Source organism: Oreochromis niloticus, linkage group LG8, assembly GCF_001858045.2.
Source record: "Oreochromis niloticus isolate F11D_XX linkage group LG8, O_niloticus_UMD_NMBU, whole genome shotgun sequence".
Classification (NCBI taxonomy): domain Eukaryota; kingdom Metazoa; phylum Chordata; class Actinopteri; order Cichliformes; family Cichlidae; genus Oreochromis; species Oreochromis niloticus.
The window spans coordinates 8,206,605-8,233,365 of NC_031973.2; the positions used below are offsets into that span (position 1 = coordinate 8,206,605).

At 39.5% G+C, this 26,761-nt stretch overlaps 1 protein-coding gene across 6 annotated transcripts in view; it reads right to left on the reverse strand.

Moving 5' to 3' along the window:
* sdk2b (sidekick cell adhesion molecule 2b) overlaps positions 1–26,761 on the reverse strand; it is a 262,786-nt gene that overhangs the window by 164,983 nt on the left and 71,042 nt on the right. The window contains exon 1 of one of the 6 annotated variants that reach the window (XM_025909788.1): positions 22,760–22,839. The exons of the other annotated variants lie outside the window; for them this stretch is intronic. Coding sequence (XP_025765573.1) covers positions 22,760–22,790 — 31 coding nt within the window. The 5' untranslated portion in view covers positions 22,791–22,839. Of the gene's footprint in view, positions 1–22,759; positions 22,840–26,761 lie in introns of those variants that run through there. 6 annotated transcript variants of the gene reach the window in all.

Here is a 26,761-nt window from a genome sequence, read left to right on the forward strand (position 1 = left end):
AACTTGGGCCTGCTTCAGCTGCTGATGGCTCAGTAGTTAAACTACCACACAGAATGTATTACTGTAGCAGGAAGTGAGAATTTTTACAAAGATCTGTGAGTCTGCTGGGATCCAGGTGTAAATATGGGTAAGAGTGGGGAGTGCTTTTGTGTGGTCAAAATGAGCCACCTGTACGCAGGTGCAAGGTTTTATGAGCTTCTGTGGCTGTCGAGTTTGAGAAGTGACTTAATACCAACAATTTTATATAGTGTGCATGCAAAGAAGGGGGGAAAATCTTGTGTGCCGACTTTGAGTCATATTTTACAGAAGGATAAAAATATACACAAGATACATGGGATTGTTACCTTAAGCCACACATGCTACAAAATTCCCATGGGACATCAGCCTGGTACATCACCATTCTCTTCTTCCCACACTCCTCCTCTTATTACTTTCCCACCTGCTGCCACCACCCCAGGAACAAGAAACCCATTCCCTTTTCAAGTGTCGGGCTCCCACCTTTCATACCCCTGCGTAAATCAGAGTTTGCACTGCATTACAAGTGAAAGAGAAAATTTGAAAAATGCTAGCTAGCAGCAACAGGGGAAATAGATATATAATTAACATAAAAGTGCTTGTAAGGAACGTAGGAAAGGGAAAGATATTGCATTTCTCATACAAGCGAAAGCAACCTTCTCACTTTCATAAGCCACACTGGTATGAGGCTGAGTTAAAAGCATAATTAGAGAAAAAGCTCGAGCTTGACAATGTGAGCACACCGCTGAAACTGAAAGCTTTCCGCGTTGAACTAAAAGGCAAATGCATGCAGCACAAGATGATGACAAAAACTGTGTGGTAAACTCTTTTGGAAAAATACATAGTTATAGTGTACAGTACTCAGCATTCAGCTGGCAAATGCAAAAACTGTATGCACATTACCAAAACAGTGTGCATGCACAATATTCTTATTGTCAATAACCTCAATCACTGCAAAACTGTATGCACATACAAAAGCCTGATTTTATATAGTAGATTATTCCCATCTTGAGCCATAATTGGATACAGACCCTCATACTCTCTTTCAAATATCTGCATATAAAACCAGGGTAAGGATGCATGCATATTTTGGTCAATAGCTGCATGTTGCATTGCTTTAATTTTGTGCTCAAAAATTGCATGATGAAGTTCTGAAAAACTCAAAATTGTATTTCTTATACAGAGTTCTGTGATTTCATGGCAAACAAGGGTAAAATTATAGCAATTTGATACAATATTGGCCCATAATCAGTGCATCGCTAGGTTACATCAGAAGTCATTAGAAATTACAATACAAACAACATCAAAGAAGAAATGCAATTTCACTGAGATACTTATCATAGAAATGGAGGAAAATAAAATCGTAGTATTTGGTGATCTGAATTCGGAAATCAGAACAGAGCAGAAACAAGCAAAACTGAATGAAAAATATGGATATTAGATATCTCTAAATTCAGTGCAAATGACAAATGCACAGATTAGAAGACAGAGAGAAATGGTTAAACCACAAGGTCAGACGAGCGAAGAAATAATATTCATTGATAATATTCAACTTAACTTGTGCATTTCTGCATCCTGTTTTTCTTATTCTGAAAGTTATGAGAAGTGATTTCAGGATGCTGATCTACTCACCAATATTCTCAGTCACCCTGCTGCTTTGTGTTTACTATTTGTGTCACAGCCAAGTACGTGTTTGCTTAGTTGATGCAGAGTCGTAAAGTTTTGACAGCGCTGTCTTTTATTTACAAGGTGCTATCTGTACTCTGTCTAATCGTGAAACTTCAGCTGCTTCTCACCAGGGAGCCCTGACCCGTCACGTATCGGCTTGCCCTACATGCAGGCTGGCCAGGTTGTTGTTGTGTCAGTCGCTCAATGTCATTCAACTGACTCTGAGGTGAGACTTGTGTCGTGACAGGTATTCTCTGTCAGATATTTGCTACAAGCTGAAGGGACAATCAAACCAGAAGTAGGTGGAGGACTGTTTCATGTCCCGCTGCATTAAGGCTGGAGAACAGAACAATGACTGCTATCAGCTGCAGTTCAAGAAGTATTTAAGATCAATCTGTGGAACAGGAACTTTTGGAGAGGCAACTGAAAGAGCCACAAAACACAAGCTCTATTGTAACTGCTAACTGCTTAGCAGCAACTTAAATATTAGGCCTATTTAATGAATCGATCTACAATTCTTCTGAAAAAATAAACGTCATCCATGATACAAGATCATCAGATGGCTGAGCAATAGCTTCCAGCTGTACTGTAATCTTCTCTCTCAGCAGGACTCCCAGAAACCATTGTGCCACCCACAGCAATGGCAGCCTTAGCAGGATGCAATAAAACTGTAAAACATAAACAAGTTATTGTCTTTCTTGAGAGCTGGTTTTCTAAGGTGCATAAAGGCCAATGAGATGTATTATATCCTTGGGTAAAATGTTTCAGCCTATCTTATTCATAACCCTTAGTCTGCATTACCTCAGTGATGCAATAACGTAAGGACAGAAACAACATGGGGCCAAAGGGATTGTAATGCAATCCCATGAAGGCAGTGCATCTAGCTGAAGCGCCGGAAAAAACCACACAAAAAACCTAAAAGAAAAAAACTACTTCTCCTTTGTTCTGCAAATACACACAGTCCACAATCCATCTCACTCACGCTGCACCCCCAAAGGATATAATCTCTGGTATATGGAGAAAAAAACCTATACATAATAAACATCCACAGGAGCTTCTTTGTTTGCAGCTGGGGCCTTTGGACTTTAGGCTAGAATGCTTCAGCACGTGACCACAGGCTCACACAGTGGACATTTTGAAATGAAAATAGGAGGAAGAAAGGTGTGATTGATATATATGTGTGTGTGTATGTCTGTGAGTCTATGCAACTACACAACTTAAGTGAGTGCTCTATATTGGGCACCTTCACCCATGGTAAATCGGAAGCTGCCACATGCTACTGGGTTTTCTCCATATATCACAGTGCGTGTCATTGAAAGTGAAGGCAGGCTCTTGGCAAGAAAGGAAGAATTACAGCACTTTGCCTTTAATAGACTCTGCTGGTGACTATGCTAACAGTTACACCTCTGAGCTGCCCTACCACTGAGACAGTAGCTATGACAGGCATGAAATTTCACCACTAGGACAAACAAAGCTGAAGAGACAAAGTCAGGGAAGGAGAGGATGGTAACATGCGGCGCACAGTACTCTGGAAAGCACTGCACCTAGGCTATATTGTAAAGTGGTGTTTATTATATAGAACAAAAAAATATCAGAGGCTGATAAGAAACTGGTGTGGAGGGCTAAACCCACAGACACTAGGAAAATTATAAGATACACATTTTACATTTAATTAATTATTATTAAATACATGATTTACTCTCTCTCTACGTTCCTTCTGCTACTTTGACAATGACAAACAACACGCAAACTGCAAGGAAACAGTATGATCACTGAATGTGGACACAGCATGAAATATCAGATTCTCACGGTTAGCAATGACCACTACCGGCTCTCTAGGAGCCACTTTTCTGCTTTCAGATTTTTTTTTTATCCTTTAAAAAGAAAAGAACAGTCAAGCAAAAGAAGAAGAAAAGGAAGGAAAGACAAGGACTGAGTGAGCCTGGAAAAAAAAAAGTTGATGACAATGGACAATATGCCGCTCTTTCGACTTAATAAAAAGTTAAAGACGGGAGTGAATTATACATGACTATATGGGAAGACATCAGCCTGCACATCCATAAAATTGTCAGCTGTGTATTAACGATTCCCTTTGTTGAACTCTGTCCCAACAGACACCGTCCTCCACTGCAATCATCTGTGCACATTCTGCAGCACATCTTCAAACATGGGGTTATACTTATCCTTCATTTATCATTCTCCAAATAAGCTCTACAAAAGGGATATAGGATAGAAAAAAGATGATGGAAACAGGAATGGGACCACTTTTTAGCAAGCACTGCACCACTGATACCAATTGCATTAAGTCAAATATTTATATTGCTTCTTCTGCGATTAAAGAGCAGTATGTGTGAGTGAGCTGGGAATTCTTGGAGAACATGCTGTAAGACAGTTAAAAATTATATTAATATTTACTTCCCATAGATGATATACCGCTCCATGACCTTAAACAGACTATGCTCATTGGACATAATGCTCTAATAGGAGGGGTAAAAAACCTTTCTGACAATGTTCACCTTCTCTTGTTGATATGTTTTACGCATATGTCAATTTTTCCAACTTGGTATTAACATGTAGTCACTTCTGCGGTACCACATTAAGTGTACTGTGATCTTCAAGACAGCACATAAAAGAAACAAGAGGACACAGAGGCAGGCTGAGAGACCCAGGGAGGGTGGGTGTATGTGTGAAAACAGCAGCCTAGTTGGGGAGGCTGACATGGCCACAGAGGTAATTAGATACTTAGATGTCATGTTCAACATGCTCCCTTCCTCTCTTTTCCTCTCTGGTTCTGTCTCTCCCTCTCCATCTTTCTTGCTACCCCTTTTTTCAAGCTCTACTCCTCTGTCAGTCACCATCAGCCCTCACTCCCTCCCCTTACATCTCTTAGATGGCTTATAGTGCAATTTTTTTTTCTAAGTTGTTAGAAGATAATAGAAAGGAGATAATAGAACAAAGCTCAGCAAAATCAAGTGATTTCGTAGATTCCAAAAGCAACGATGATTTTGATCTCTTCAACCATAATGATGCAAAACTTCAATCTAATTGTGTTGACACATCTTGTGAAAACCCAGAGAATGTCATTATAAATTCTGCTCTGGATCAAATTCCAGTCAAACGTGTCAAGCTGAATTACAAGCAAATTTGATGTGAGTGCAGCTACTAATGGGCAGTTCTTCATTCGGTTTTTCAGTCACGTACTTATGCACTCTGCCCATCAGTCTCTAAGAAATGGACACTTTGGGAGGAGGGTGAAGATTTTCTCTGACTACTTGAATTTTCAGCCTGTCTTTTTGGCCTTTGCAGCACCTTACATGGCATGACGTTATCTGGACTAATCATATCGAAGAGTCCTGACATCAACACTGCCCAATCCACTGTTCCACTCGCTATAATACATGGACTTTTCAAACTACCATTTTGATAGCATTTTAAAGCTACAGTTGCCATAATGTTTTTTTAAGCACAGCATGGTTTATGTTATCCTTAACTGTCTTTTGTGATATATCTGGAGTAGGAAGAGTAGCTCACCTCTTAACTGACCTCGAGCTGTCTCGGGCTTGGTGAAACTGCTGTTCTTTAGCACATGAAATAAGGTGTAAAGCAGCAGACTGGATGTGCAGTAAAAAGACAAATTCTCTTTGATGAACCTGCAGCTTGAGAACTTCCCTATATATTTGTAACATTCCTATATTGTGCAACCATCCGTGACAGTTCATCTGCCACCTCTATTCATACTTTTAGATGCTGTAGCACAAATTCAACTGGTTGTTTTTGCATGTGTGTGTGTGTGTTATAGCTTTGCTGTAGTATCATCAAGAATGATTGCACTTTGGAGATCATATTTTTGCATCGCTGCATAGATGTTTCATTTGTTATGTCCAATCAATTAACTTGTCAGATCAGACATCTCAAAATGAGAAAAAATTAGGTTCTACTTCACTATGGTGAATGTGAGCACAAAAATGATCAGCCTCTCTCTCTCGTATAGTCCTTTGCACAGACCGTGAGTCATTTTTCCAGCCTCGGGGAAGGGTGTAATTGAGGCCTGGTGAAAGATAATGTAATTTGGAATAGATCATAAATAATGAATAGGCAGGACCCAACTAAAGTATATGGGAGGAAATATTATCTGGTGTTTTAACTGTAGGCTGGGTTTGTGATAAAGTGGATCTATCTCCAGTTAATACTGCTGTCTAGCCAGTGGGCAACAGGAATTAAAACAAGCCAACGAGTGTATGGTATAAATCCCCTCAAGTCAAAAGGAGACTAAAATGTCTAAACCTTCTGTTTTTTACTTGACTTAAAAGAGAACTTTTAAGCGTTTAAAATGTCACTGACAGGACCGCAAGCATGTCTAAGCAACCAAAACACACCCCATTTCCTTCTGTCTGAAGCTTATGACCCTAATGGCCAGATGAACCTACTATTCACCATTTTCCCCACTAGAGGCTCATATATCAAAATCATACTGTAGTCAGTTAACTGTCATTTGTTTCCCTTTCCTGAGATGGGCTAGAGGGATGAGAGTCTGGGATAACAATGGCTGCAGGGGTGGGCCCAGGTCAGCAATGACTGACTGCAGGGTATTAGGCCTTGTGACAAGGTTAGGCCCCGTTGTCTGACCCCACTACCACCAATGCTACTTTTGCTCCTGCCTCCCCTCAGTCAGCTCTGTGTTCGCTACTTCAGCTGACTGATATCTGGGAGCACTGATATCTTCTGTTTTGACAATGATCCCCATTGGCCATCACTGATGACTGATCCTACAGTCATGTTCTTCTCCCCTGACTCCTCTCATCCCCTTAATCTGATGTTGTCTTTCTCTGTTGATCCAGCAAACAATGATGACACCAAACTTTTTCAGCACCTTCTTTTTTCAGATTTCGTTAACATCTGGTGGATATTCAAATCAGACAGCCCAGAACTGTGATGCCTGATGATTTCAATGCAATAAACTTTAGAGTAGAAGCCCCTCTCTGTCACCAACTGAAGGGACTGTTATTATAGCTCCTTTCCAGTACCACTCTCTCTTTAGAGTTGGAATTGGGGGAGAGCAGTGTGTAAAATGCCAGCGAAAGATGGAGGCTCACGGCTAAACTGTAATTTGTAGTTTTTCCTCAGCATCCTATCTAAACAGGGAGGAGTGGGGCAACAGAGACGCACCCATTCTAGGTAGCAATGTGTTACTCAGTGAACAGGGAGTCTGGTACATAGAGATAGGGTGGTCCCACCCACGTTGTAGCTTTTCCCTGGAGCCCTAGCAGATAGGGCTCTGAGGACACCTGAGAGAGCAGGGAATCAACCACTTCATTTTTCTCAGTTTTAGAAGTCATGGAGCACAAGCTGGACTTTAAAACAAACTTAAATCTGGCAGGAGGCTGTCCTGCCAAATGTTTTAGGCTAATTTCACTCAGATCTTGCAACAGTTAAATTCCTTTTTGCAAAAAAAGACATTCGTTATTTCTATTTTCCCTCTGCTTTTTGCCCCTTTTCTCGTGTTTGCGCATATCCTGCATGTGACCTACAAGCAATAAACTCTGTGCTTTTATATACAAAGCAAAAAATGTTAATGGTGATAATAATTAACTCAAAATTTAAAAAAAATGTTTCCCCAAAAGCCAATAAGTCGAAGTCATTGTAGCGTTATGTATCTGAATTAATTTACTTTTTATATAATGCACTGCAAAACCACAATTAACCCACAGACTCGGGAAAATGTCTAAGTGACCTCAACATGATTCATCTTAATTCATTAAGGGCAAAATTAGGTCAAAGGAAAAGGCTGTGAATCACTTAAAAAGCCCAATTACTGAAGAGTTATTAACTTTCCATTGCTGCTGAAAAATGTAATCAACAAGTGTAAGTGTTAGAGTGCACTGCTATCACCATAAGGACATCAGAAGCTGTATACTTACCCCATATTGTTTGTGGGCACAAACAGAGTTCTGCTTGTGTCCTCTAAAGCTCACCCAGCCCTGCTGTTGACAACAACGCTGCCTGGCACAGCCAATTTTTAGCCCTATGAAATGCCACCATTTGTCCTGACTTGACAGATTCCAGATCCTGGGTGAAACAAATAAAAAAAAAAGAAAAGAAAAAAAAGAAAAGAAAAAAGCCCACACCCACAGCCCACTGGCCTGGCCCTCTGTAACATCCTCGACCTCTATCACACAGTGCTGACTACCATCTGTGGTTTGATCTTTGCTCTCATGGGGAGCCTGAAAGGGTTCACTCATCCAGCAATGACAAGCAATGTTGCTCTGCTTTATCTATCCAGCCTGCCATTGAATACAAGAGCACACACACACATACACACACACACAAATACAGCACATACAGTATAAACAGGGCTAGTGATTGTCAGCGTTATCATTGATCAGGTCATTGCTTTGGTATCAGCCATGCTCAAGTGACTGGACTCAGCTGAAAGACATCAGCTAGATAGTAATTAGTGTTTAATTACTGTGTATGCATGGTTTGTTTTCTTTCCATTAAAGATAATTACTCGATTGCCAGTATCTTTTTTTGAGCCTTAAAGATTTGAGATAAATTCGTATTCACCGTTTGGTAAAATCTGAGCATTTTGCATTTTTCAGTGTACCAGAAAATTAAAAGGATGGATATTTAATGCAAAGTCCTTTCCATCCATCCATCCATCCACCCATTCATCCATCCAGGAGCTGGAGCTTATCCCATCTGTCATAGGGAAAGAGGTGTGGTACACAGGTCGCCAATCTATCACAGGGCCATACTGCTGAATCATATCTTGAAATTGCTTCTTAAAATTTCGCTGGCAGTTACTAATTAAAATAAGAAATCATGTACTTTTTCTCAGGAGACATAGAGCATATGAGGATTGATAGTAGATAGAAGAAAATAATGTCAAGACTTCACCCCCCACCCGATTTCTTTAAACTCCCCAAAGGATCGCCTACTATCTGCAATCAGCAGCTGTGCGTGAGCCACTTGGAAAACCAACTGTTTACCCTCCACGTCTTTTGCTCACACACACATATACAACACTCTCCGAGCTCTTCTTTTTCTTACACAGATTTATTTGCATTAGTCTCTTATACAGCAGCCTGTTTACATCTGTTTCTCCTCAGTCACTTGCTCCTTTTTTCTCCTTCCCTGTCTTTCTCGCATACATATATACAAACTTATTTACACACCACTGTGTTCCCTCACTGATCCCCTTTTGAAAAGCACTTAATTAGAAAAGCCTGAGACGCTCACATACCCCCCCTCTCCCACCCCCCATCACCACCACACACACCTCCTGCTAGCCCTTTCTGCAACACCAACTCTTCTCTCCTGTTTTAACTACATCGTGTGGCTTTCTGTACCCTCTGACTAATTACACAGAGATTAGAGGTGGTGGCACAGCCTGGTAAAAACAACAGCCGTATTAATATTCGTGGCATTAATATTCATCTAGGTATTAATATGAGAAGTACACATCAGGTTAAAAAAAAAAAAGGAACAGGCTATTCAGTGCACAACACCAGAGGGATAATGTTTCGATGTGGCTGTAACATGTCGAAAGGTAAAACATGATATTATTAAATTGAAGCAAATTTGAAGGACGACAAGCTTTGCTGGTTCAAGAGATCCAGCGACAGGACACTTGCTCATTAGCAGCATGTCCTTACAAAAGTATTTGTGGGAAGGTAGCCGCAAAGCGCACCCACATATTACTTGCACCATCACCAGCATGAAGATATGAGCCTTGCTTTTCTGAGGCCATCAAAGAAGCGACAATGCTTTAGGCTGTGTCCCTCAAAGAGTTATATTTTTCCTTTTTAGATTCCCGAAAAAAGTAATGATTTTGTATCTGCATTTAAAAAGAGGACTTAGAATCCATCAGAAGTGTTTTGTCTCTTACTTTCTCCAGCTATGAATACAATGTAGGAAACATCTGACCATACTAAGAGAAAGTCTCTTCTCAGAACTTTCAGAGATCATGAAACTTCTGGTGCATTATGAAGCCACATTGCATGCACTCCTTTTGTCTCTCTTTGGATGTGACCGAGAGTGTAGCGTCGTTAAATCTTCACTTAAGACATGCATGCACACACAGAGCACAGGGGGGATTGACTACTCTGTGCATTTTCAAACACACAACCCGACCTACTTACTCTGACAGCCGGGAGTGGTATTGCATGCCCAGCCTGGAAAACTGTGGCGGTATTGATATGCTATTTATAATTTTCTTTTGCATAAATTACATTAGTCAAAATGGGAAAGAGCAGAGGAGAAATGGGAAAAGGAGCAGAGACAACCTAGTTTGTTCTGTGTGCCTAAAAAGTCTTACTGGGTTTATTTTTTACCCTCTCTCTCTCTCACGTCTCATTAAGACCTGGGATCATAAAGTCAAGCTAATGAAGGACATTGTGTGCTTTTTGCGTGTGTAGGAGTATTTTGTGCACTGGCTAAACCCTGTCAACAAGTCAGTCAACGATAACAGGCCTTTGTCATTGCAGAGAGGGAACACTTATGCTACGTGACCAAACACTCACAGATCAAGTGTCTTTGTAGTGACTTAGAGAAAGACTAATGGCAGCAGGGAGAGTAAAATACTGAAGCCCACATGCTGCTAATAAGCTTAACATCTGAAATACACCTGATTGGGCTGCTAAAGGTGTACAGTCTGTCGTGTCTTGTTTTTATGGAGACTATATTATTTAAAAAGTGGTACTTACCTCATCTCTAAGCATTAATGCAATGCAATTTTCTCCTCTGAATTAAACTCATTGTCAGTGCTTGGGCTAAACTGACTCTGGTGCAAATGCAATTACCTCAAGAAAATCAGGTTTTAGACATGAGATATGCAACAATGTTTGCCTTATAGATTCATTATATTTTTTTAAGTCTTGTTTACCTCGATATTGTAATTAAAAGTATGGTTTGTCTGTGTGTGCGTGTGTTGCATAGCGCTGCAGTCGGTGAAACAGAGTTCTCTTTTGGATAGGGAATAACCCCCCAACAATTCATCAATTTTCTTTAGCACTTGTCCAGTTCAGGGTTACGGCTGTCATAGGTCGAGATGCAGGATCCACCCTGGACAGGATGCCACTCTATCAGAGCCAACACAAACAAAAATACACTGATGACAAATGACCATTTCAGAAATGGAGTTGTTCATCTTTATGTTCCTGCCTCTGCTAATTTATTTTTTAAATCTAAAAATGAATCCCCCACACCCTCTGGATTTTTTCTCTCCATCTTGAAATATTTAGAAAAAGTTTAAAGTGCAAACACTGGCACCAAACACCTCTCATTCAGTCTAAACCTAATAGTCACAGAAAAGTCCTATATGTACCTACTGAGTGTTAGTCATATGCGCCAGCGCTGCAGTCTGTGGCATCCTACACAGAACGCTTTAGAAGCATGAAGAGCATGTCTGAAGAAATGTTTCCTGCATGGTTTGTTGGCTTTGCAATTGATGCAGCAGCAGTGATTTGCTGATTGAGAGCAACAGCCACTCTTCTAAGTGAAAAGATCAACCCTAACTTGACAGTCATTCACTGCATCACTCACATTAGAACTTCCAGTCCAGAACATGTAGTAGGGCTGAGACATTTTCACATTTCAACATTTTCACTGCTGATTTCAATACATGAATAGGAAAAAGTAATCAAAAGTAATCACCTCTACTGTACTTTTTTGTTAGATTACTATAAACAAATAGTAGCCTGTGGCCCCATAGCTGCAGAGGTGAAAAAAAGCACTAAAAGAACTATGCTCTCATGCCACGGTACCACTAAGAGAGCTTAGTGTCTGAACCAGAAAACTAACTCAGTTATCAGCTCTATGCATTAGCCACTGAATTACAGGAAACATCTGCCAAATGCATCTAAATCCTGATTACTCTCACTTTGCCAAACCATCCAGCTTACACATCCTGAAACAAAGTGGATAGAGAGAACCCGAAAGAAAAAAGCAGTCAGTGTCCATTTATAGTTTGTACGGGAAACAGTGCTGATTACTGCAATAGGATGAAACATTTATTGGCATTCAATCTCCTGATTTATTCAGGTCAGTTAAGCAAGTGAAGGAGAGCAGTCAGATTGGACATGGCAGGTGGTGTAGCTCTTTTTCTTTGTGTTTAATCTTTTCTTTCTTTTTAGTTTTTTTTTCTCTCCAATTTGTAGGTGACCATGAAACTCAAACTTGCTGATTATTTAATTTAATAGAATTTTCAGCATAAAAATGGGCACCTTTCACATCATACTGTAACTCTAAAATGCAATGCCGCAGGAGTCATTTTAAGATGTGAAATTTAATCAAGGAGTGGCAGGACAAGTAGAAGTTTCATCCTAATCAGAGTTGAGAGTTATTATACACATGCTGGGTTTTTTTGCTATACAAATCAACTCGCTATATCCTTCTCTCCATCATTTCACATCAAGCCCACCTCGTCCTGTGTAGGTTTTTGCAAGGGGAGAAACTGGAGGGTTGGGAAAGAGCCCACCTTGGGGTCACCAATCATGCTGAGGACTTGTACATAACTCTGTCAATTCCTGACACCTCCCCCTTCAAATGGGAGAGGAATGGCAGGCATAAATCGCAGCCAGAGGCCGCCCGATCAATTCGCTGCCCAGCTGACTGATGTGTCATTTGTCATAAAAGGCGGGTTTGCTTTCCTGTACCTCCTAAACATGTGGGTATTTCCAACATTTACTCTAAATTCATATGTACTGATGACATAATATTGGACTTTGTGATACAATGCCTTTATATACTGATAAGAAAGTGCTGAAACATTGAGGAAAAAAAAACAACACAGAAGGCACTCAAGTCTAAGCAAGCCAAAGCAAGATGACAAGAAGGGAGCAGTGTGTCATTAGGAAAAAAGACGAGTATTAGAATAGTTAGTATTATATAATCAGAATCATTTCTATAAAAGCAACAACTGTTTTCAAATGTTTGTCAAATGTCATTTTTCCACCTCTTCCCCCATTCCAGTTCAGAAACAAGAGGTATGGGAGAAAGTTATCTAACAGAACAATGATGGATACCATATAAAATGAGCGACAACACTGAAATCACCAGAAGATATTTGAGTCATCCTGGTAATTGCGATTAACTTTTTATTAACTTAGTAAAATCCCCCAAATTCCAGCAAAGTAAAAAAAAGGATTTCTATCTTTGAGTACCCGATTAGATTAGAAAATCTTTTGCACGCTTTGCACGCTCCACCTTCCCAAAATTTCATGAAGTACCACACCTACAAGCAGAGATTTTTTTTAAAGGGGTGTTAACTGTACACTGGCTTGAAGTTCCTCCAAAGAAACCTAGTTCCTGTGGAAAGTTCTTGTCGTGGAAATGTGGCTTAAGAAAAAAAAAACGTAGAAAATGTAGACCTGTGTTGTTAATTATGCTCAATGCCATTAGAAGGGTCAGACTGTGAGCACTTAGGGCGAACAGCTTCAGCGCCAATTTTACTACAGAGAGCTTTTTTTTTTTTTTTTTGGTTAGAATGGTCAAAGAGGTACTCTATAATTGCTTCCACTTTCTGTGGGTTACAGAAGTTAAATGCTCTGCACATTTATCCCTTTTAATCTATTAATGCAGCTTAATAATTGATACAGTGCCTCTCTGGCCGCGGTCTTGGCCCATAATCAATTAGTAATTTTAATGACTGGGCCAAGGAGCAACAGAAGAGGGTGCACCATGAACTTTATAGAAAAAAAGTGTACTAGATAGTACTACTAATTGTGATTATGGCTTGATTTAACCTTAAACTGAAGAGTGAAATTCTGGGTCTGACTGAACATCTAATCCCCATTACTATATCAACATATTATCATTGTACTTTCTACTGTCAAAAGCAAGGACATAATATGTAACAAGAAGTCATAATGGATTTTTGATACTGGCAAGCAGAGCTCTAGTGCATGGCCTAATCCCCTCAAAAGATGGCTTGACGAGTACATCAACCCAAATGTCAGCCATATTGTGTGACCCGCAGGTAGCAAACACGAAGAGCGAAAATTATCTGCTGATTCTAGCGAGACAAGCGCGACAAACAAACATTAATTACTTATACACAGATTCTTGACTAGGCTCTCACTCATTATTTACTGCATATCACCAGCTGCCTTGTGAGTTTTACTGAAAGGTTAATGAAGAACATAGAGATATGAAGGCCGCCCAAACCTCCTGCCATCGCTCTGGTACATCTTGTACTTGTATGTGTGTTTGCGCGTGTGTGTGTGTGTGTGTGTGTGTGCGCATCCCGTCAGGTGGCTGCAGCAGACTCGGGTGTGCCTGCCATTTCTTAATTATTGATAATGAAGCCCAGGGAGACTGCAGCGAAAGATGAAGGGGGAAATGGCATCTGATGCAGTTAGGCATAATAACAATACAAGTCATGATGGTGCTGTAATGAGAACAATTATATGAGTATACCCTCGACAGCCACAACAATACCACTCATTCTGCCATTTTTAGAAGTCTTTTTTCTGTATGATCACCCTTTTCTTTATCCTAGACACGTTTTCTTCATCAGCTAAAACCACATTACAAAAGCCCTAATCATCACTAATGCTTCGACATCCAAAAATTATATTCATCCACGTTTTCTTCTCTGTTGGTTTTACGAAACCCAACTCGCATTGTCATTCCAGCAGAAGCCATTAATAATTCTGACAGCATCTGAGGGTGCGATGAGTACAAACTCACAAACAACAAAGAGGAATGTGTTAAAAAAAAAAAAAAACCCACAACACCCTCCATGCCACATCAAGCAGTTCCTGTGACCTTCCCATCCTTGAGGGAGACAGTTTTACATCCCAACTCTCATTAAATCCCCTGGGGTTTAAGGCCTTGATAAAGCAAACAAATGGCTCGTAATCACAGCGGTAATAAGCAGAGGGGTGATCATTAGAGATGCTATTCATCCCATATGGAACGCCTCATCGAGAGCTGGGGACCCTTCTCCTATTGTGCCAGAGTGACTTATTGTCTCTGCCAGTGCAACGACAGATCGTCCTTGTCTGTATGGGGGGGTTTATCCACAAAGCCTGGCCGCCCACTCACCTTGTTTGCAGGGCTTTATTAAAGCCCAACCTGTACTGACTCACTGCTAAATGCAAGTCTCCATGTACTGTAATCAGCCTCAAACCACCAACATTAATTTCCATTCATGACTGCAAAAGGAAGTGCAAGATTATGGACTCAGCACCTGATCTTGGCATCATGGCCTGGCCTATTAGAGCTGGCAAGGGCTAGAATGAAGTGCTGTTCAAGGAATTTGCCAGGATGAAAGTGGAGTGTAGTGACTGCTGTGTGACTACTTTCTCTATTCACATCCACTGAATGGGATGTACATCATTGTTATTTGGCTCAACCATGGAGGTAGCTTAAATGTTATGATGGTGTTATGTAATCCCTATGGGCTAGTTTAGAGTACAATCGAAACAACCCAAGGGAAAACACCGTAGTTCTTCAAAGAAAAGTTAGACTTACTACAATAAAATCAATTAATTAAATACTCGTGGCAACAGCTGAAATTTCCAGACCCAAAAAAAGAAAAAAAAAGACAAAACTCATCCATGAAAATAATTCACTCCTTGAATTTGAGTCCACAGTCTTTGTTGGGTTTTTGCTTTCCCAATTCAGTCTTGATTTGATCTTTGCCATCAGTAGTGCTGGACTGATATAGCTGGAGAATAGCCAACAAACAAAAGCTGTCAGGAATGCTTTTGCTGACAGCAACCCCAAGGTCTCACCGCAAACCAGAACGTATTCTTCACAACAACAAATAAGAAAATACCCCCCCGCCCCCATATATACTTATACAATGTCTTCTCAATTCATCCAAGGCATAAAACTTATACAGAAAAAACAAGGAAGAAATACTGGTGTGTAGCTGTTTATTAAGAATTTCAAGTTTTTTTCCCACATACTTTGTTGTATGTCACTGTTTGGTTACTTACTTTCCAATCCAAGACTTTTCTAATTACTTTCTTAAAGCAATTATCCAAAGAGGTCTTAGTAAGTCCCCTAAGCCATTTGTAAATTTCTGCTTCAGCGTCACATGCATAATAAAAAAGGGTTCTTACCTTTATTTGCAAACATTCCGAGTGAGCAGCACCAGGAAAAATAGGAAAAAGAAAAACACAATTAGAATAGGCATTGTCATAAATGAACAAACTTAAATCTAAGAGCTTTCTTCTTTTAGTTTTATGACTTTATATCCCAGTGAAAGAAATATCTAAAGTGTATATCTAAGCTCAAAGCTAGCAAGGAGTTATAATAACAAACAGTAAATGAATGATGAACAAATGGCGTTCGACAAACATGTTATGGTCAGGACACTAAATAGTTTCATTGTTTTATTTTCAATTAGCTTAATTATTTATTGAAGAAGAAGAAGGAGACGCTGGAAGTCAGGCTGATGGGATACTGGAAGGTTTCTGGCAGAAGAGAGAGAGCGAGAGAGTAAGAGAGTAAGAGAAAGAGTTTGAGACAGGGTTTGCCCAATTTCCAAGAATAGAGGAAAGAAACTACAAGCAGGAGAGTTTCATTGATTGACAACAGTGAATAATGCAGGTAAATATCAGCTGAGCAAGTAAAAGCGTGTTGAACTTTAAAAATATAAATTTTGAAACTTTTTTTAAATCTATCAACAGTTTTCATGATATAAGAACAGTATAAATGAATGCAGCTTCCGGGTTGTTAAAAAGCCAAGGCAGAAGTGCCTAAAAATTTGAATTCTACCTGAAGGCCACAAGATAGCGATAGCTGTGGTTGCAAAAAGACTTCTGGTCCCAAAGAAGTCTACAGTAAACCGACTTTCTGACCAGACCGCTGCTGAATTTACAGACTCAGTCATTCATTTTGGACCATCCTGAATAAAAAATTTAGTCTGTTTCATAAATGTTAGTTTGACCGTGTTTTAAAGAAGAGGAATATTTGTGGCATGAATCTGTATAATCACTGGCTAGAGAATTGCCAACAACCAGTCATTAGCCAATGAGTGTGCGATTTCATGATCAGACCCTCCCTTCCACATCAAAACCATTTTTTGAAACCAAGATGGCGATGGCAGAAATGCCAACCTCGAGCCTTAAAAAATGGTGGCACGGTAGCTATGTACACCTTTTATACTGTCTGTGGATATAGTACCAAATTTATTGAACTGACACTGGTTGTTAATATATTGGAATTAGTGTATGTGACAGACTTCAGCAAATATGGTCACAAATAGAATTAGAAGAGGCTGCAAGCTGCCACAGGGGAGTCTTGCCACGACTTGCTGCTGCCCGTTCGGAACACTGATGTCCCACTACTTGTCGTCTGAATGCAGAATCACCAAGAATTGGAGCAATAACACTGTGATGAGATGCAATGTTTGTAATAAATACAGCGAGAAGAAGCATGAATTGGAACAAATGAGCAATTATTGCCAAGACCTATTTACTATCAGCAGTGAGTGATTAGGCATTTTTGGATGGGCACAACTTCGTATTTATGGAGGAAGTGTCCTCTTTTTTTTATGTTAGCATTGCAGGAACTATCGAACTGTTTGTGGGGACTTTTTCGAGTGCGTCCTTCAAGGTAGGTCCTCTACAGCACAATAACAAGCTTTGATGTAAGCATGAGGTAGCCACGACATAAAAAATAATAATAATGATAGAAAAGCATCATTAGCAGAAACATTATACAAGAACTATGACATTAGCTGCATAAACAACATACAACTCCAAAAATGAAAGAAAACCGAGAGAAAACTGCACAAAAATAACGTCTGAGCTTTATTAAGGGACTTACATCCCTCCATCCAACAAAGCAAAATATTACAGTGCAGTGATAATTGTAGTAATGACATTGGTGAATAGTTGCAGTGACTGTATAGATTAGATTGTATTCAGCAGGAATCAATCTTGTGTTCCTGCATGAATCACTGCTGTATATTTTTTATTGTATCCTTAAACTTAGCAGCAATAACTTGAACTTATTACATAAGTGTGCAAATTTTTCAGCAAACTTGCTCAGACTACATAATGAAAATATAACCTGTGCACAGTGTATGCCTTAACATTTGTAATGAAATCCCAATATTTGTGGCAGAAATTAAAGTAAAGGTAAATAAAATTATGAAAAAAAGAATCCAGTTGTCTTATAAACATTTACTACAGATAAAAATAAAAGGGTTTCATGCATATTATAGGACTATGTTAAGCGTTTTCCAAGTAACATGGAGCTGCTGAATTCATTTTGACTGGCTGGAGCATGCACTGCCATTTGCTAAACAACTCTCAAGACTTATGGTTCCATTATAGCTCCATTAGCAGAGAGAAAAAGGGAAGGGGTGGGCAAAAGGGAGGGAGAATAAAAATCATAGGGATGATAGCTGAAAATGAAAAAGAAGCAAAGAACGTTGAAAAGGTGGAGAGAACTAGAAGATGATGAGCTAAAGAGCATACAAAGAGAGAAGATGGTTCTTTCATCTTGTCAGCTTTCAAGAAGACTGTAAACTGAAGGAGTACAGAACAAACTGCAGTCTATACTACCGAACAATCATCCCCTATGGCTTGAGCGTATGACCAAGTAAAAGCTAAAGAGTGACAAAAAAGGAGAAATGAGGGCGATGGCGTGTGAAAAGGATGTGTGAGGGAAACAAGAGAATGGATAAATAACAGAGACCATCTCAGAAAAGAAAGTAAATGACTAGAAACTACTGATAGCTCTAAATATGAGTTGTTCAATTTTCAGCTACTGAAAAGGGAGAGAACTGAGCTCTGTGTTGTGCTCTAGATATGTAATCTCTATTCAGCTGCACTGACAAATGGTATCAGATATTTTCCTGTTCATCCATTCCAGCAAACCTGTGTCAGACTGAACTGTATCTGACACATTAGTGTCCATTTATACTTGCATTTCATAAAATGTCAAATTCTTGCACATTATCCTGTACATTCATATCTATTTCAAAAATGCAGGGCTTTCACCTTAATACATTAAAACACACTTTTCTCTCTCAGTTAGAAAGGAGTCTAGGTTTCACTAGGAACAATGAGCAACCAAAAGATTTCAGATAAAATAAAAACGTCTGGCTTTTGTGCTTGTTATGCATAACGCAACCATGACAGATTTTAATTTTTGCTGTCAGCCAGAGTGATTGTGTTCCATTATTGATGGCTATGCAGATAATAAGTGAACAATCTTACAAAACAACAAAAACCAAAAATAAACCACTATAAATTGCATGCATCATTCTGCAAACAATTTGTCTTCTTTGTACACTGGACAAAGCAAAAACTTCTGTATTTATCTGAAGGGTTAGATCTGTAGTTGGGACTGAAGCACTAGTCTATCAGAGAGTAATTGGAACAGCTTGGGCTGTAAAGAAAGTCTCTACTTAGCTCAGTTTCTCTGTTAAAGCCCCAGCCAATGAAGCACTCTGCCAATTCCCCTCATGGTGGCAATCCAGCTTTATTGATCCCATCATTCCTACTTTTATTAAGGCTGTTCATGTATTCTATGTCCAACTAAATCTCGACAAAAAAGAGGATTTTGCTCATGCAACATGCACGAATCTTTGTGATTGCTCTTTTTTGGGTTGATATAAAAGCCACTTGGTTTTTGGAAAAACAGCTACGAAAAATATGTGTGGATATAACACTTTTCTTTTTTCTTTTTTTACTCAACTAACTCCCACTGCTTCTTACTCAGAAGAGGTGGTGGATGCCTTGCAAAAGCTTGGTTTTCCATTAAATGAAGAATTATTAAAATGAAGCGTGTCTCGCCACATTTTCGGTCCTTAACACAAAACAGTAGGCTGCTGTCAAACTAAAGATGGTCTCAAGGGCCCAGACACCATGCTGAAATATTACCCCTTAAAGCACAGTCATACACTGCTGGGTTTCTCTCTATAAAATGCTTCAAAATGACTCAAGAACTCAAGAACTTTTTATACACATGGAAACAAGGGCCTGAACAAAGAAAACGACCAGACAATCTATGGTGCGTGTGGTTTATTTCAAAGGCTTTGCTTTATGTGTCTGTGCGAATGTGTTTGTCACAGAGAACAACAGCTTAAGCAAGCAGCCGACTCTCTGGAATTTTTGCAGTTAGGCAGGAATCTGTTAATATTGTTCAAAGTAAGAAATTGGTAACAAAAGGGGACCCATTGGACTGGCAGATGCTAAACAGTTTTGGGCAAACTTTCAAATTATGAGTTCATCACACCATATGTGTAAGTAATCTCTTAGGTTTCAGACTGTTGCTAAATTCCAGTTACATTAGATCTTGGGTCCGCATGATGTCATTGTGAGGGGATATCCTTAATATGAGTGAGGGTCAGTCCTTCTTTTTTAATATCAATCATGTGAAGCTACTCTAGTAGAGTTCAATTATAAAAAATAAGGAGGGACAAATGAGTGCTTTAACATTTACATACATTTGCAAAATGAATCCTTCCCCATTCGTAAAGAGTTGAGCAACTGCTCCAAGCAATAACGCTCCACTTTGTTTTTGCCAGATTTCTGTTATCTTCCTCAGATTTTATTTTTGGCTGGTCTTTACTACCCAGCCAGAGTAGGCTTGATGATCTCATATAAGCTTAAAGGTCTATGCATAACCCAGCCAAACTCAGACTCTTGATTGTTCTCACCCCCAAGTAATCTGCATTAGCGATTGAGTCCCACTGTAGCTTCTCAGTGTGATCCAGCACTCCAGTCTGACTAAGACTCAAGGTTTAAATGTGTCACTGTGACCAGAATTAAAAGAAATAAGACGCCTATAATTATATGCAAACAATTATATGCAAACAAACCAGCAACTGCAAGAATCCAAAGAACTTCAACCTTGTATTCATACATGAATCATCAATTATTCATTTCTGAACACCTACAGACGAGTGTTCACAAATACTTTTAATGAGAGAATGATGCATTTTCAAGTAGATGTCTCCATATGTGATGCCTCTGTAGTGACTAGTGTACTTGATGAGTTTGCTTGTCCATGTGTATCTGAATGGGTAGGTTGGTGAGGGGTATATTTGAGTCAAAAGTTGTGCTGATTTCTTATAAGAGTTTCCACGTGCATTCATCAGTTCATTTACAATTACAGCATGTTTGTGAGTGGGAAAACACACGCCCACTCATCAAACACCCATACACATCCCCAACTATTAACATCAGCTGAAAGGGTGCTCTGCCACCTGCCTTTATTTTCAAGACATCCAAGGGCTATTATTGCCTCAACGTCGAAGTCAGCGAGATCATGAATGTCTCTCAATTATAAAACCATTCAAGGGCAATTAATCTGAGTATAAAGAGAAAGGCAGATGAAACGGGAGAAGAAGGCGAAAGAGTACAAAGGTGGGGCAAAGGGTAACAAAGACAAGAGGGTAATTGGGAGGGAGCAAAGCCAAGGAAGTAATGTGTTTGTAGTGTATGCAGGAATAAAGCTTAAGGCATTAAGCATTTCCCTTTTGGCGGTGTAAAGCATTTCCTTTTCACATAGTTCCAAATGAAGCTGTTGTTGCTAATGCTACTGAGCTGGGCTTTTCCTTCATACTCATTCAATGATAGAAGCATTTAACAGTGTTGGTTCATGGCATGCAGTTTTAATTGCAGCTTTCAATATTGACGAAACCTTTCTTGCTTTAAAAAAAATTAAAGCAAAGCTGTTCAAGATAAACTGGAAAACACGGAAAGATTTAATGCGATTCTACAAAGTTGCAGTCGAATCTTTTTTTCACTGACCTCATTGAAAAACATCCTCATAATCCTTGTAAAACCGCTGCTACACACACGCTGGGTTTTAGTAAGACTTTGCCAAGCAAGACTTCCTCAGATTTTGTTAACAAAGTGTCAAACATTCACAGGCAGATCACCCATCCAACTCAAGATGTAACAGCTGAGATGAAAGCCTGTGTCTCTCTTGAGTCTTTTGATTCGGTTTCCACTGAAACTCTCACTGAGACTGTGATTTAAATGAAGCCCTCTTTTTTCCTGTTGGCATACTACTCAAAAGATTTCTAACATAAGTATATGATTCTTTTCTCCCACTTATCATGTGGAAAATCATTTAAAATGTTACTGCCCGTAACTCCTTCAGCAAGCAATTGTTCAACTGCACCTTAAAAACACACCTGTAGAGTTCATCAAAGGTATAGAGCACTATATTAACCCAGCTTAACTATAAGCTTCTGGAATAGCATTTCTTTTTGAAGAACTCAGTCCAACCTCTGGTACAGTGACGACTCTGACGATGTATTGAGGCAAAAACAGCTTGTACAATTCTATTGGCATTAAAATTCAATATTTGGTGTGATCACCTTTATTTCTCAACATAGGCTAAAGTTGGGAAGTTAGGCAAGCTTTCTTATAATTTCTCTATGTGGTTTTTAAGAATTGATTTTCAGGCTTCTTGAAGGAAATTTTAAAGCTCTTCTTTGGATCTTGACTGCCTTTTGATTAATTCTCCATCAAGATGATCCCACACTGTTTCAGTATTATTTTTATAATCTTATGTCAGGTCTTTGACTTTCAGGTATTGTTAATCTGCTGCAGATAGTTCTTTTAGGCTTACCACTTCTTTCGTTTTCCACTTGTCCAGTGTCCTGAGTTTCTTAAGGACACACTACATAGTTTGCTGAGATATGATACATTTTTTGGCATAAAATAGTATTCTTGCACTCACAACATTATTTTCAAAGAGTTACTACCCAGTCAAACTGTTTTCTTAGGCATTTTTCATATATTCAACCAAAGAAATTGGAACAAATGGGTCTGTGCACAAGGCGATTCTTTAAAATGAGTCTTTTCTAAGTTATGAGTTATGAGTAGACACCAGACTGGCTCATCCCTTGTATTAGGGGCCTTTTATATGCTTCGCAGGTCAGTGTGGATTAAAAAACATCCATTGCTCTGAAAATGAAATTTTACAAGGACTTAATATGAGTGAAAAAGCAGCCAATGTTCAAATAAAGACTTTGAAAGACCATTACAAAGCTTGGAGAACAACAACTCAAGAACACCTTAACAAGTAAGACTGGCTCCTTGGAAGCAAGATATAAAGAAATGAGAGGTGAAAAAGTACTCGTGTCCGGTACCTTCATTTTTCAACTCAATGTAGAACCTCATGGCAATTTCTTCAGCTGCCTCGTGCCCTATGACAGCTGGGATAGGCTACAGCGCCCCCCGCGATCCTGAAAAGGATAAGCGGAAGCGAATGGATGGATGGATGGATGGATGGATGGATAGTAGGTAACACACTAGTCACACATTGCATTACCTAGGTGGAAAATCCTCACTGGGACATTAGGTTACTTAGCTTATTTAAGTTCTTTAAAAATATTGCAGTAAGCTCTGTGGTGGCCATATGAACATGGCATGCTAGCCAGGGCTCACATACTTGTTCATTTAGTTTAGTTTGTATGGTTTGGTTGTACATTTGTGAAATAACTCTAAAAATAAAAGTTTCATTTTTAAAGAAATTGTAGAAATGCAAAACTTTGACACAAGCCCACTAACTCTTGGTGAGTGCACTCAAGAATAAAAGCTACATATCCCAAGAAATATCTTTGTATCCTGGTAAAGAAATAAAAAGAATTTATTTTAGCTGAATGCACGCTAAAATGAAAAAAAAGTGTGCTGCCACTAGTCTAAAAAATAAAGTACAGTGAGTAAATGTGATGAATAAAATGAGTGAGCCATAAAAAGTACAGCTACACACAAACAAATACAAATGACACAGTAATAAGAAGCCTACTGCCAAAGGCCAGAACCAAAGCATTCTAATTAAACAGCATGTATACAGAGGAACCTTGACAAAGCAAGAGAGCAGAAAATACTCGTGAAAAGAAAGATGGGGTTAGGAATGAACACAGCATGCATTCTTGAACGCCACAAACAAAGAACTATAAAAGCACATTCCTCATGTCCTTTTGTGTACGTCTGTGGTTGTTTATGCACATCTGTGTTGGGCTGTCCATGCTACAGTAAGTGCTGCTTCTGGAAGATGTCTACTTTACTATTCTGCACTGGGAAGAGGAAATAAAACTGAATTCTGCTTTTGTCCTAATTGAGTGAGAGTACAGTTAGCAAATTAAAACAATTACATCTGCGGGCCAGTGGCCACTGGACCGTGAACTGCACAACAACAATATGGAAGCAGATTTCAGCAAGAAGGAACAGCCTCATTAATACATACTGAGGGAGTGGGGGGGGGTGCAGTGTAATCAAGTTGGAGCTTATTCAGCTGAAAACATCTAAGATTTTGCCAAAGATATGCAGCTACAGCTGGGTAGCGTACAGGCAGAGAGACCTAGATTAGCTGTGATTGAGTGTGTGCGTCTGTGTCTCGGTGTGTGTATGTGGGAGTGAATGCATGACTATGTGTGTCTCTTTGTGCCTGCGTGTCTCTGTATGTGCTCTCCTGAGTACAAATATACGCCAAATCAATTCAAATTAGGTCATCTCTTCACTCAGTCTAATGTTCCATAAAAGATGTAAGGGGCTCCATCCGTATCGCTGTCTGTTTCTGACATTACTTATCTCTAGGTGTCTTCTGCAGTCTCTCAGGCAATACAGGCCATTTCTACGGCAAACTTAATGGACTGTTACATAAGCCACCTAAAGCCTGTCCTGCCATTCGTGACACTAAGTGTGAGAAGTGACTATAAGAGGGAAATTTTAAGGAAAAATGCCGGAGGAAATTACAAGCCTTAAAAGGGTTCTAATCTAGAATCCTCCTCTGATGGGCCAGGACTTTCGACTGCCAGCGAATGGGTCAGATCTAACTGGCTTCTTGATATGAAAAAAATTGCACAAGTAGGTAATGAATGAGTGGCTGGTATAGCTGCCACGCTACAGAGAAGACAGCAGTGGAAGAGATAAGTAAAGCATGTGGGAAAAGAGCACTTTTGTGTCACTCTCCTGAAAGCGTGCTGAACTACGACATCAGAAAAGACAACAGAAGAAAAAAAGGAACGTAGAAAGAAATGTAAACATTAAAAATACAGTTATGACACTGACGCTGTGCAGAAACAGAAGTGGGTGGAAAAATGTTCCAGGTGACACCAAGTATGGTCGGTTCAAACACTGGTCACCCAGTTCTCCATAGAAGTGGGCAACGGGTTTAAGTTCTGTGCTGCTCAAGTCCATATCACTCCAAACCACTCAGCCTCTCCTGCAAGCTTTACAGAACTTCCAAAGTGATAGAACCGAAGTTGAACTCTCTATTCTTCCCTCCTTCTTGTGTCCTATCTTCCCCTCAATGCCATACTGCAGAATCCCAGTGGGTAGACAGCACATACATCTAAACCTCAAAGAGTAGTAAGGTGGTAGGTTAAAATAATGCTCCACTGGGAAGGATTGAGTCTGCAGTGTGAGGTACCTGTCATCTCGAAGTTTAAAACATCAAACACAGATGTCAAAATCTGTGTTTAAAAAAAATCTCAGTAAAAAGACTAAGGTGGTGACAGTAGACTGTAAAATCACAGTAAAAAAATGGTGTTCGGGTGAATATGAAAGAGAAAATATGACAGCTTAATTTAGAAGTATAAACACCCACGCAGTATACATCAGTACTAATAAAAGATTACTGTATTTCTCAGCACTTAATGAGAAATCTCTCATTAGAGTAGGCCACCTGAATACCTCTCTTCAAGGTGAAATACTCAAGTATATAAGGCGTTCACACAGCTTCCACTAATGAAACACAACTTAATGAATAGCTTTTTGTGACAAATGTGGCTAAACCAAAGGGAGTTGGTTTTAAATATCACCATACTTTGAGAAATACAGACCACTGTGTGCCAAGGTTTTTATATTCATTTTCACTGAATGTTATCCCTACAGTATAACAAGGTAGCCAAAGTAACTACCACCCATACCCTCAGCATACTTTTTTTTTTTGCCCACACAAAAAAGGTGTGCGAACAATTGATTTGCACAATCTCTTTTGTTGCACCTGTCATCACACTGGATGAAACTCAAACTCAGTATTAAAACACCTTTCTGGTGAAGCGTACAATATTCTGCTGGCAAACCTTGGCTTCTGGCATTCATCTGTACGCTACTTTGACACGTAGGATTGTTGAAGACCGAAACAATATTAAGCAGCTTCTTTTGATGTAGTGGCAGTTTTTATTTGGAGCCCAGATGGAACTAAAAGTGAAAAGTCTTTACACTTTACACTTCTGATTTTTACCATTTATCTCAAAATTTTATAGACGGGCAAAAACGAAATTACATGCATTTAAAAGTCTACATGAGCTTTACTTACAAGGACCCACAACTGGCTCTATGTAGCTCCAGTTTCTACTTGCCATCGGTATAGTTTTACAGTTCACAATTAAAACAAGATTAATAATAATAAAATACACTGTGAACACCCCTATTACAGTAGCAGAAATAACACGCTCAATGCAGGCATTAGTTACTCATCAAACCTTACATACTTATTTTTTCTGTGATCATCTGTACGTCATCTGTGACCGTTGGGTTTGTTTAATTGCGAAAGACACAAGTGATTTCCCAGAAACACACTATTCTAAACACTCTTTAGTGTTAGTCTCAACAAGTGTTGAGTCCGCTGGTTTGAAACAAAGTACCCAGCAGTCCAAAACATATCTTTGTTTGGTTTATTTAAAGGAGATTTGTTGACTAAGAACTCAGAGCAGTAATGGCCTCACACCTGGAAGCTGCCCAGCTCGACAATCTGCTGGCTGTCTGATCTATTGGCTGCTGAGCAGCTCCACTGAAGCAGTTGGGGGTTAAGTACCTTGCTCAAGGGCAACTTCGGGGGGTCATGAGGGCCAATAATTTTTTGCCCACAAGTCACCAGTCTGCTCAAGTCAGAACAGAACTGATCCATAAATCCATATTTTAGCCTTAGCGTGTGCCTATAATGTATTTCTACAGGAAATGTCACTTTAACTGCCTGCAAAACGCAAAGACGAAGAGAAAAAGGGCCCACGGTAGAGGATAATGGAAAATTTGTGCTCCCTCTATTTATTATTTTCAGGGAGATTTTCTGTGTGTACAATGTGTCTGTGTGTTTGTGTGGATGGTTATGAAGCGTGTTTAATTAAATTTCACACACTGCGAAG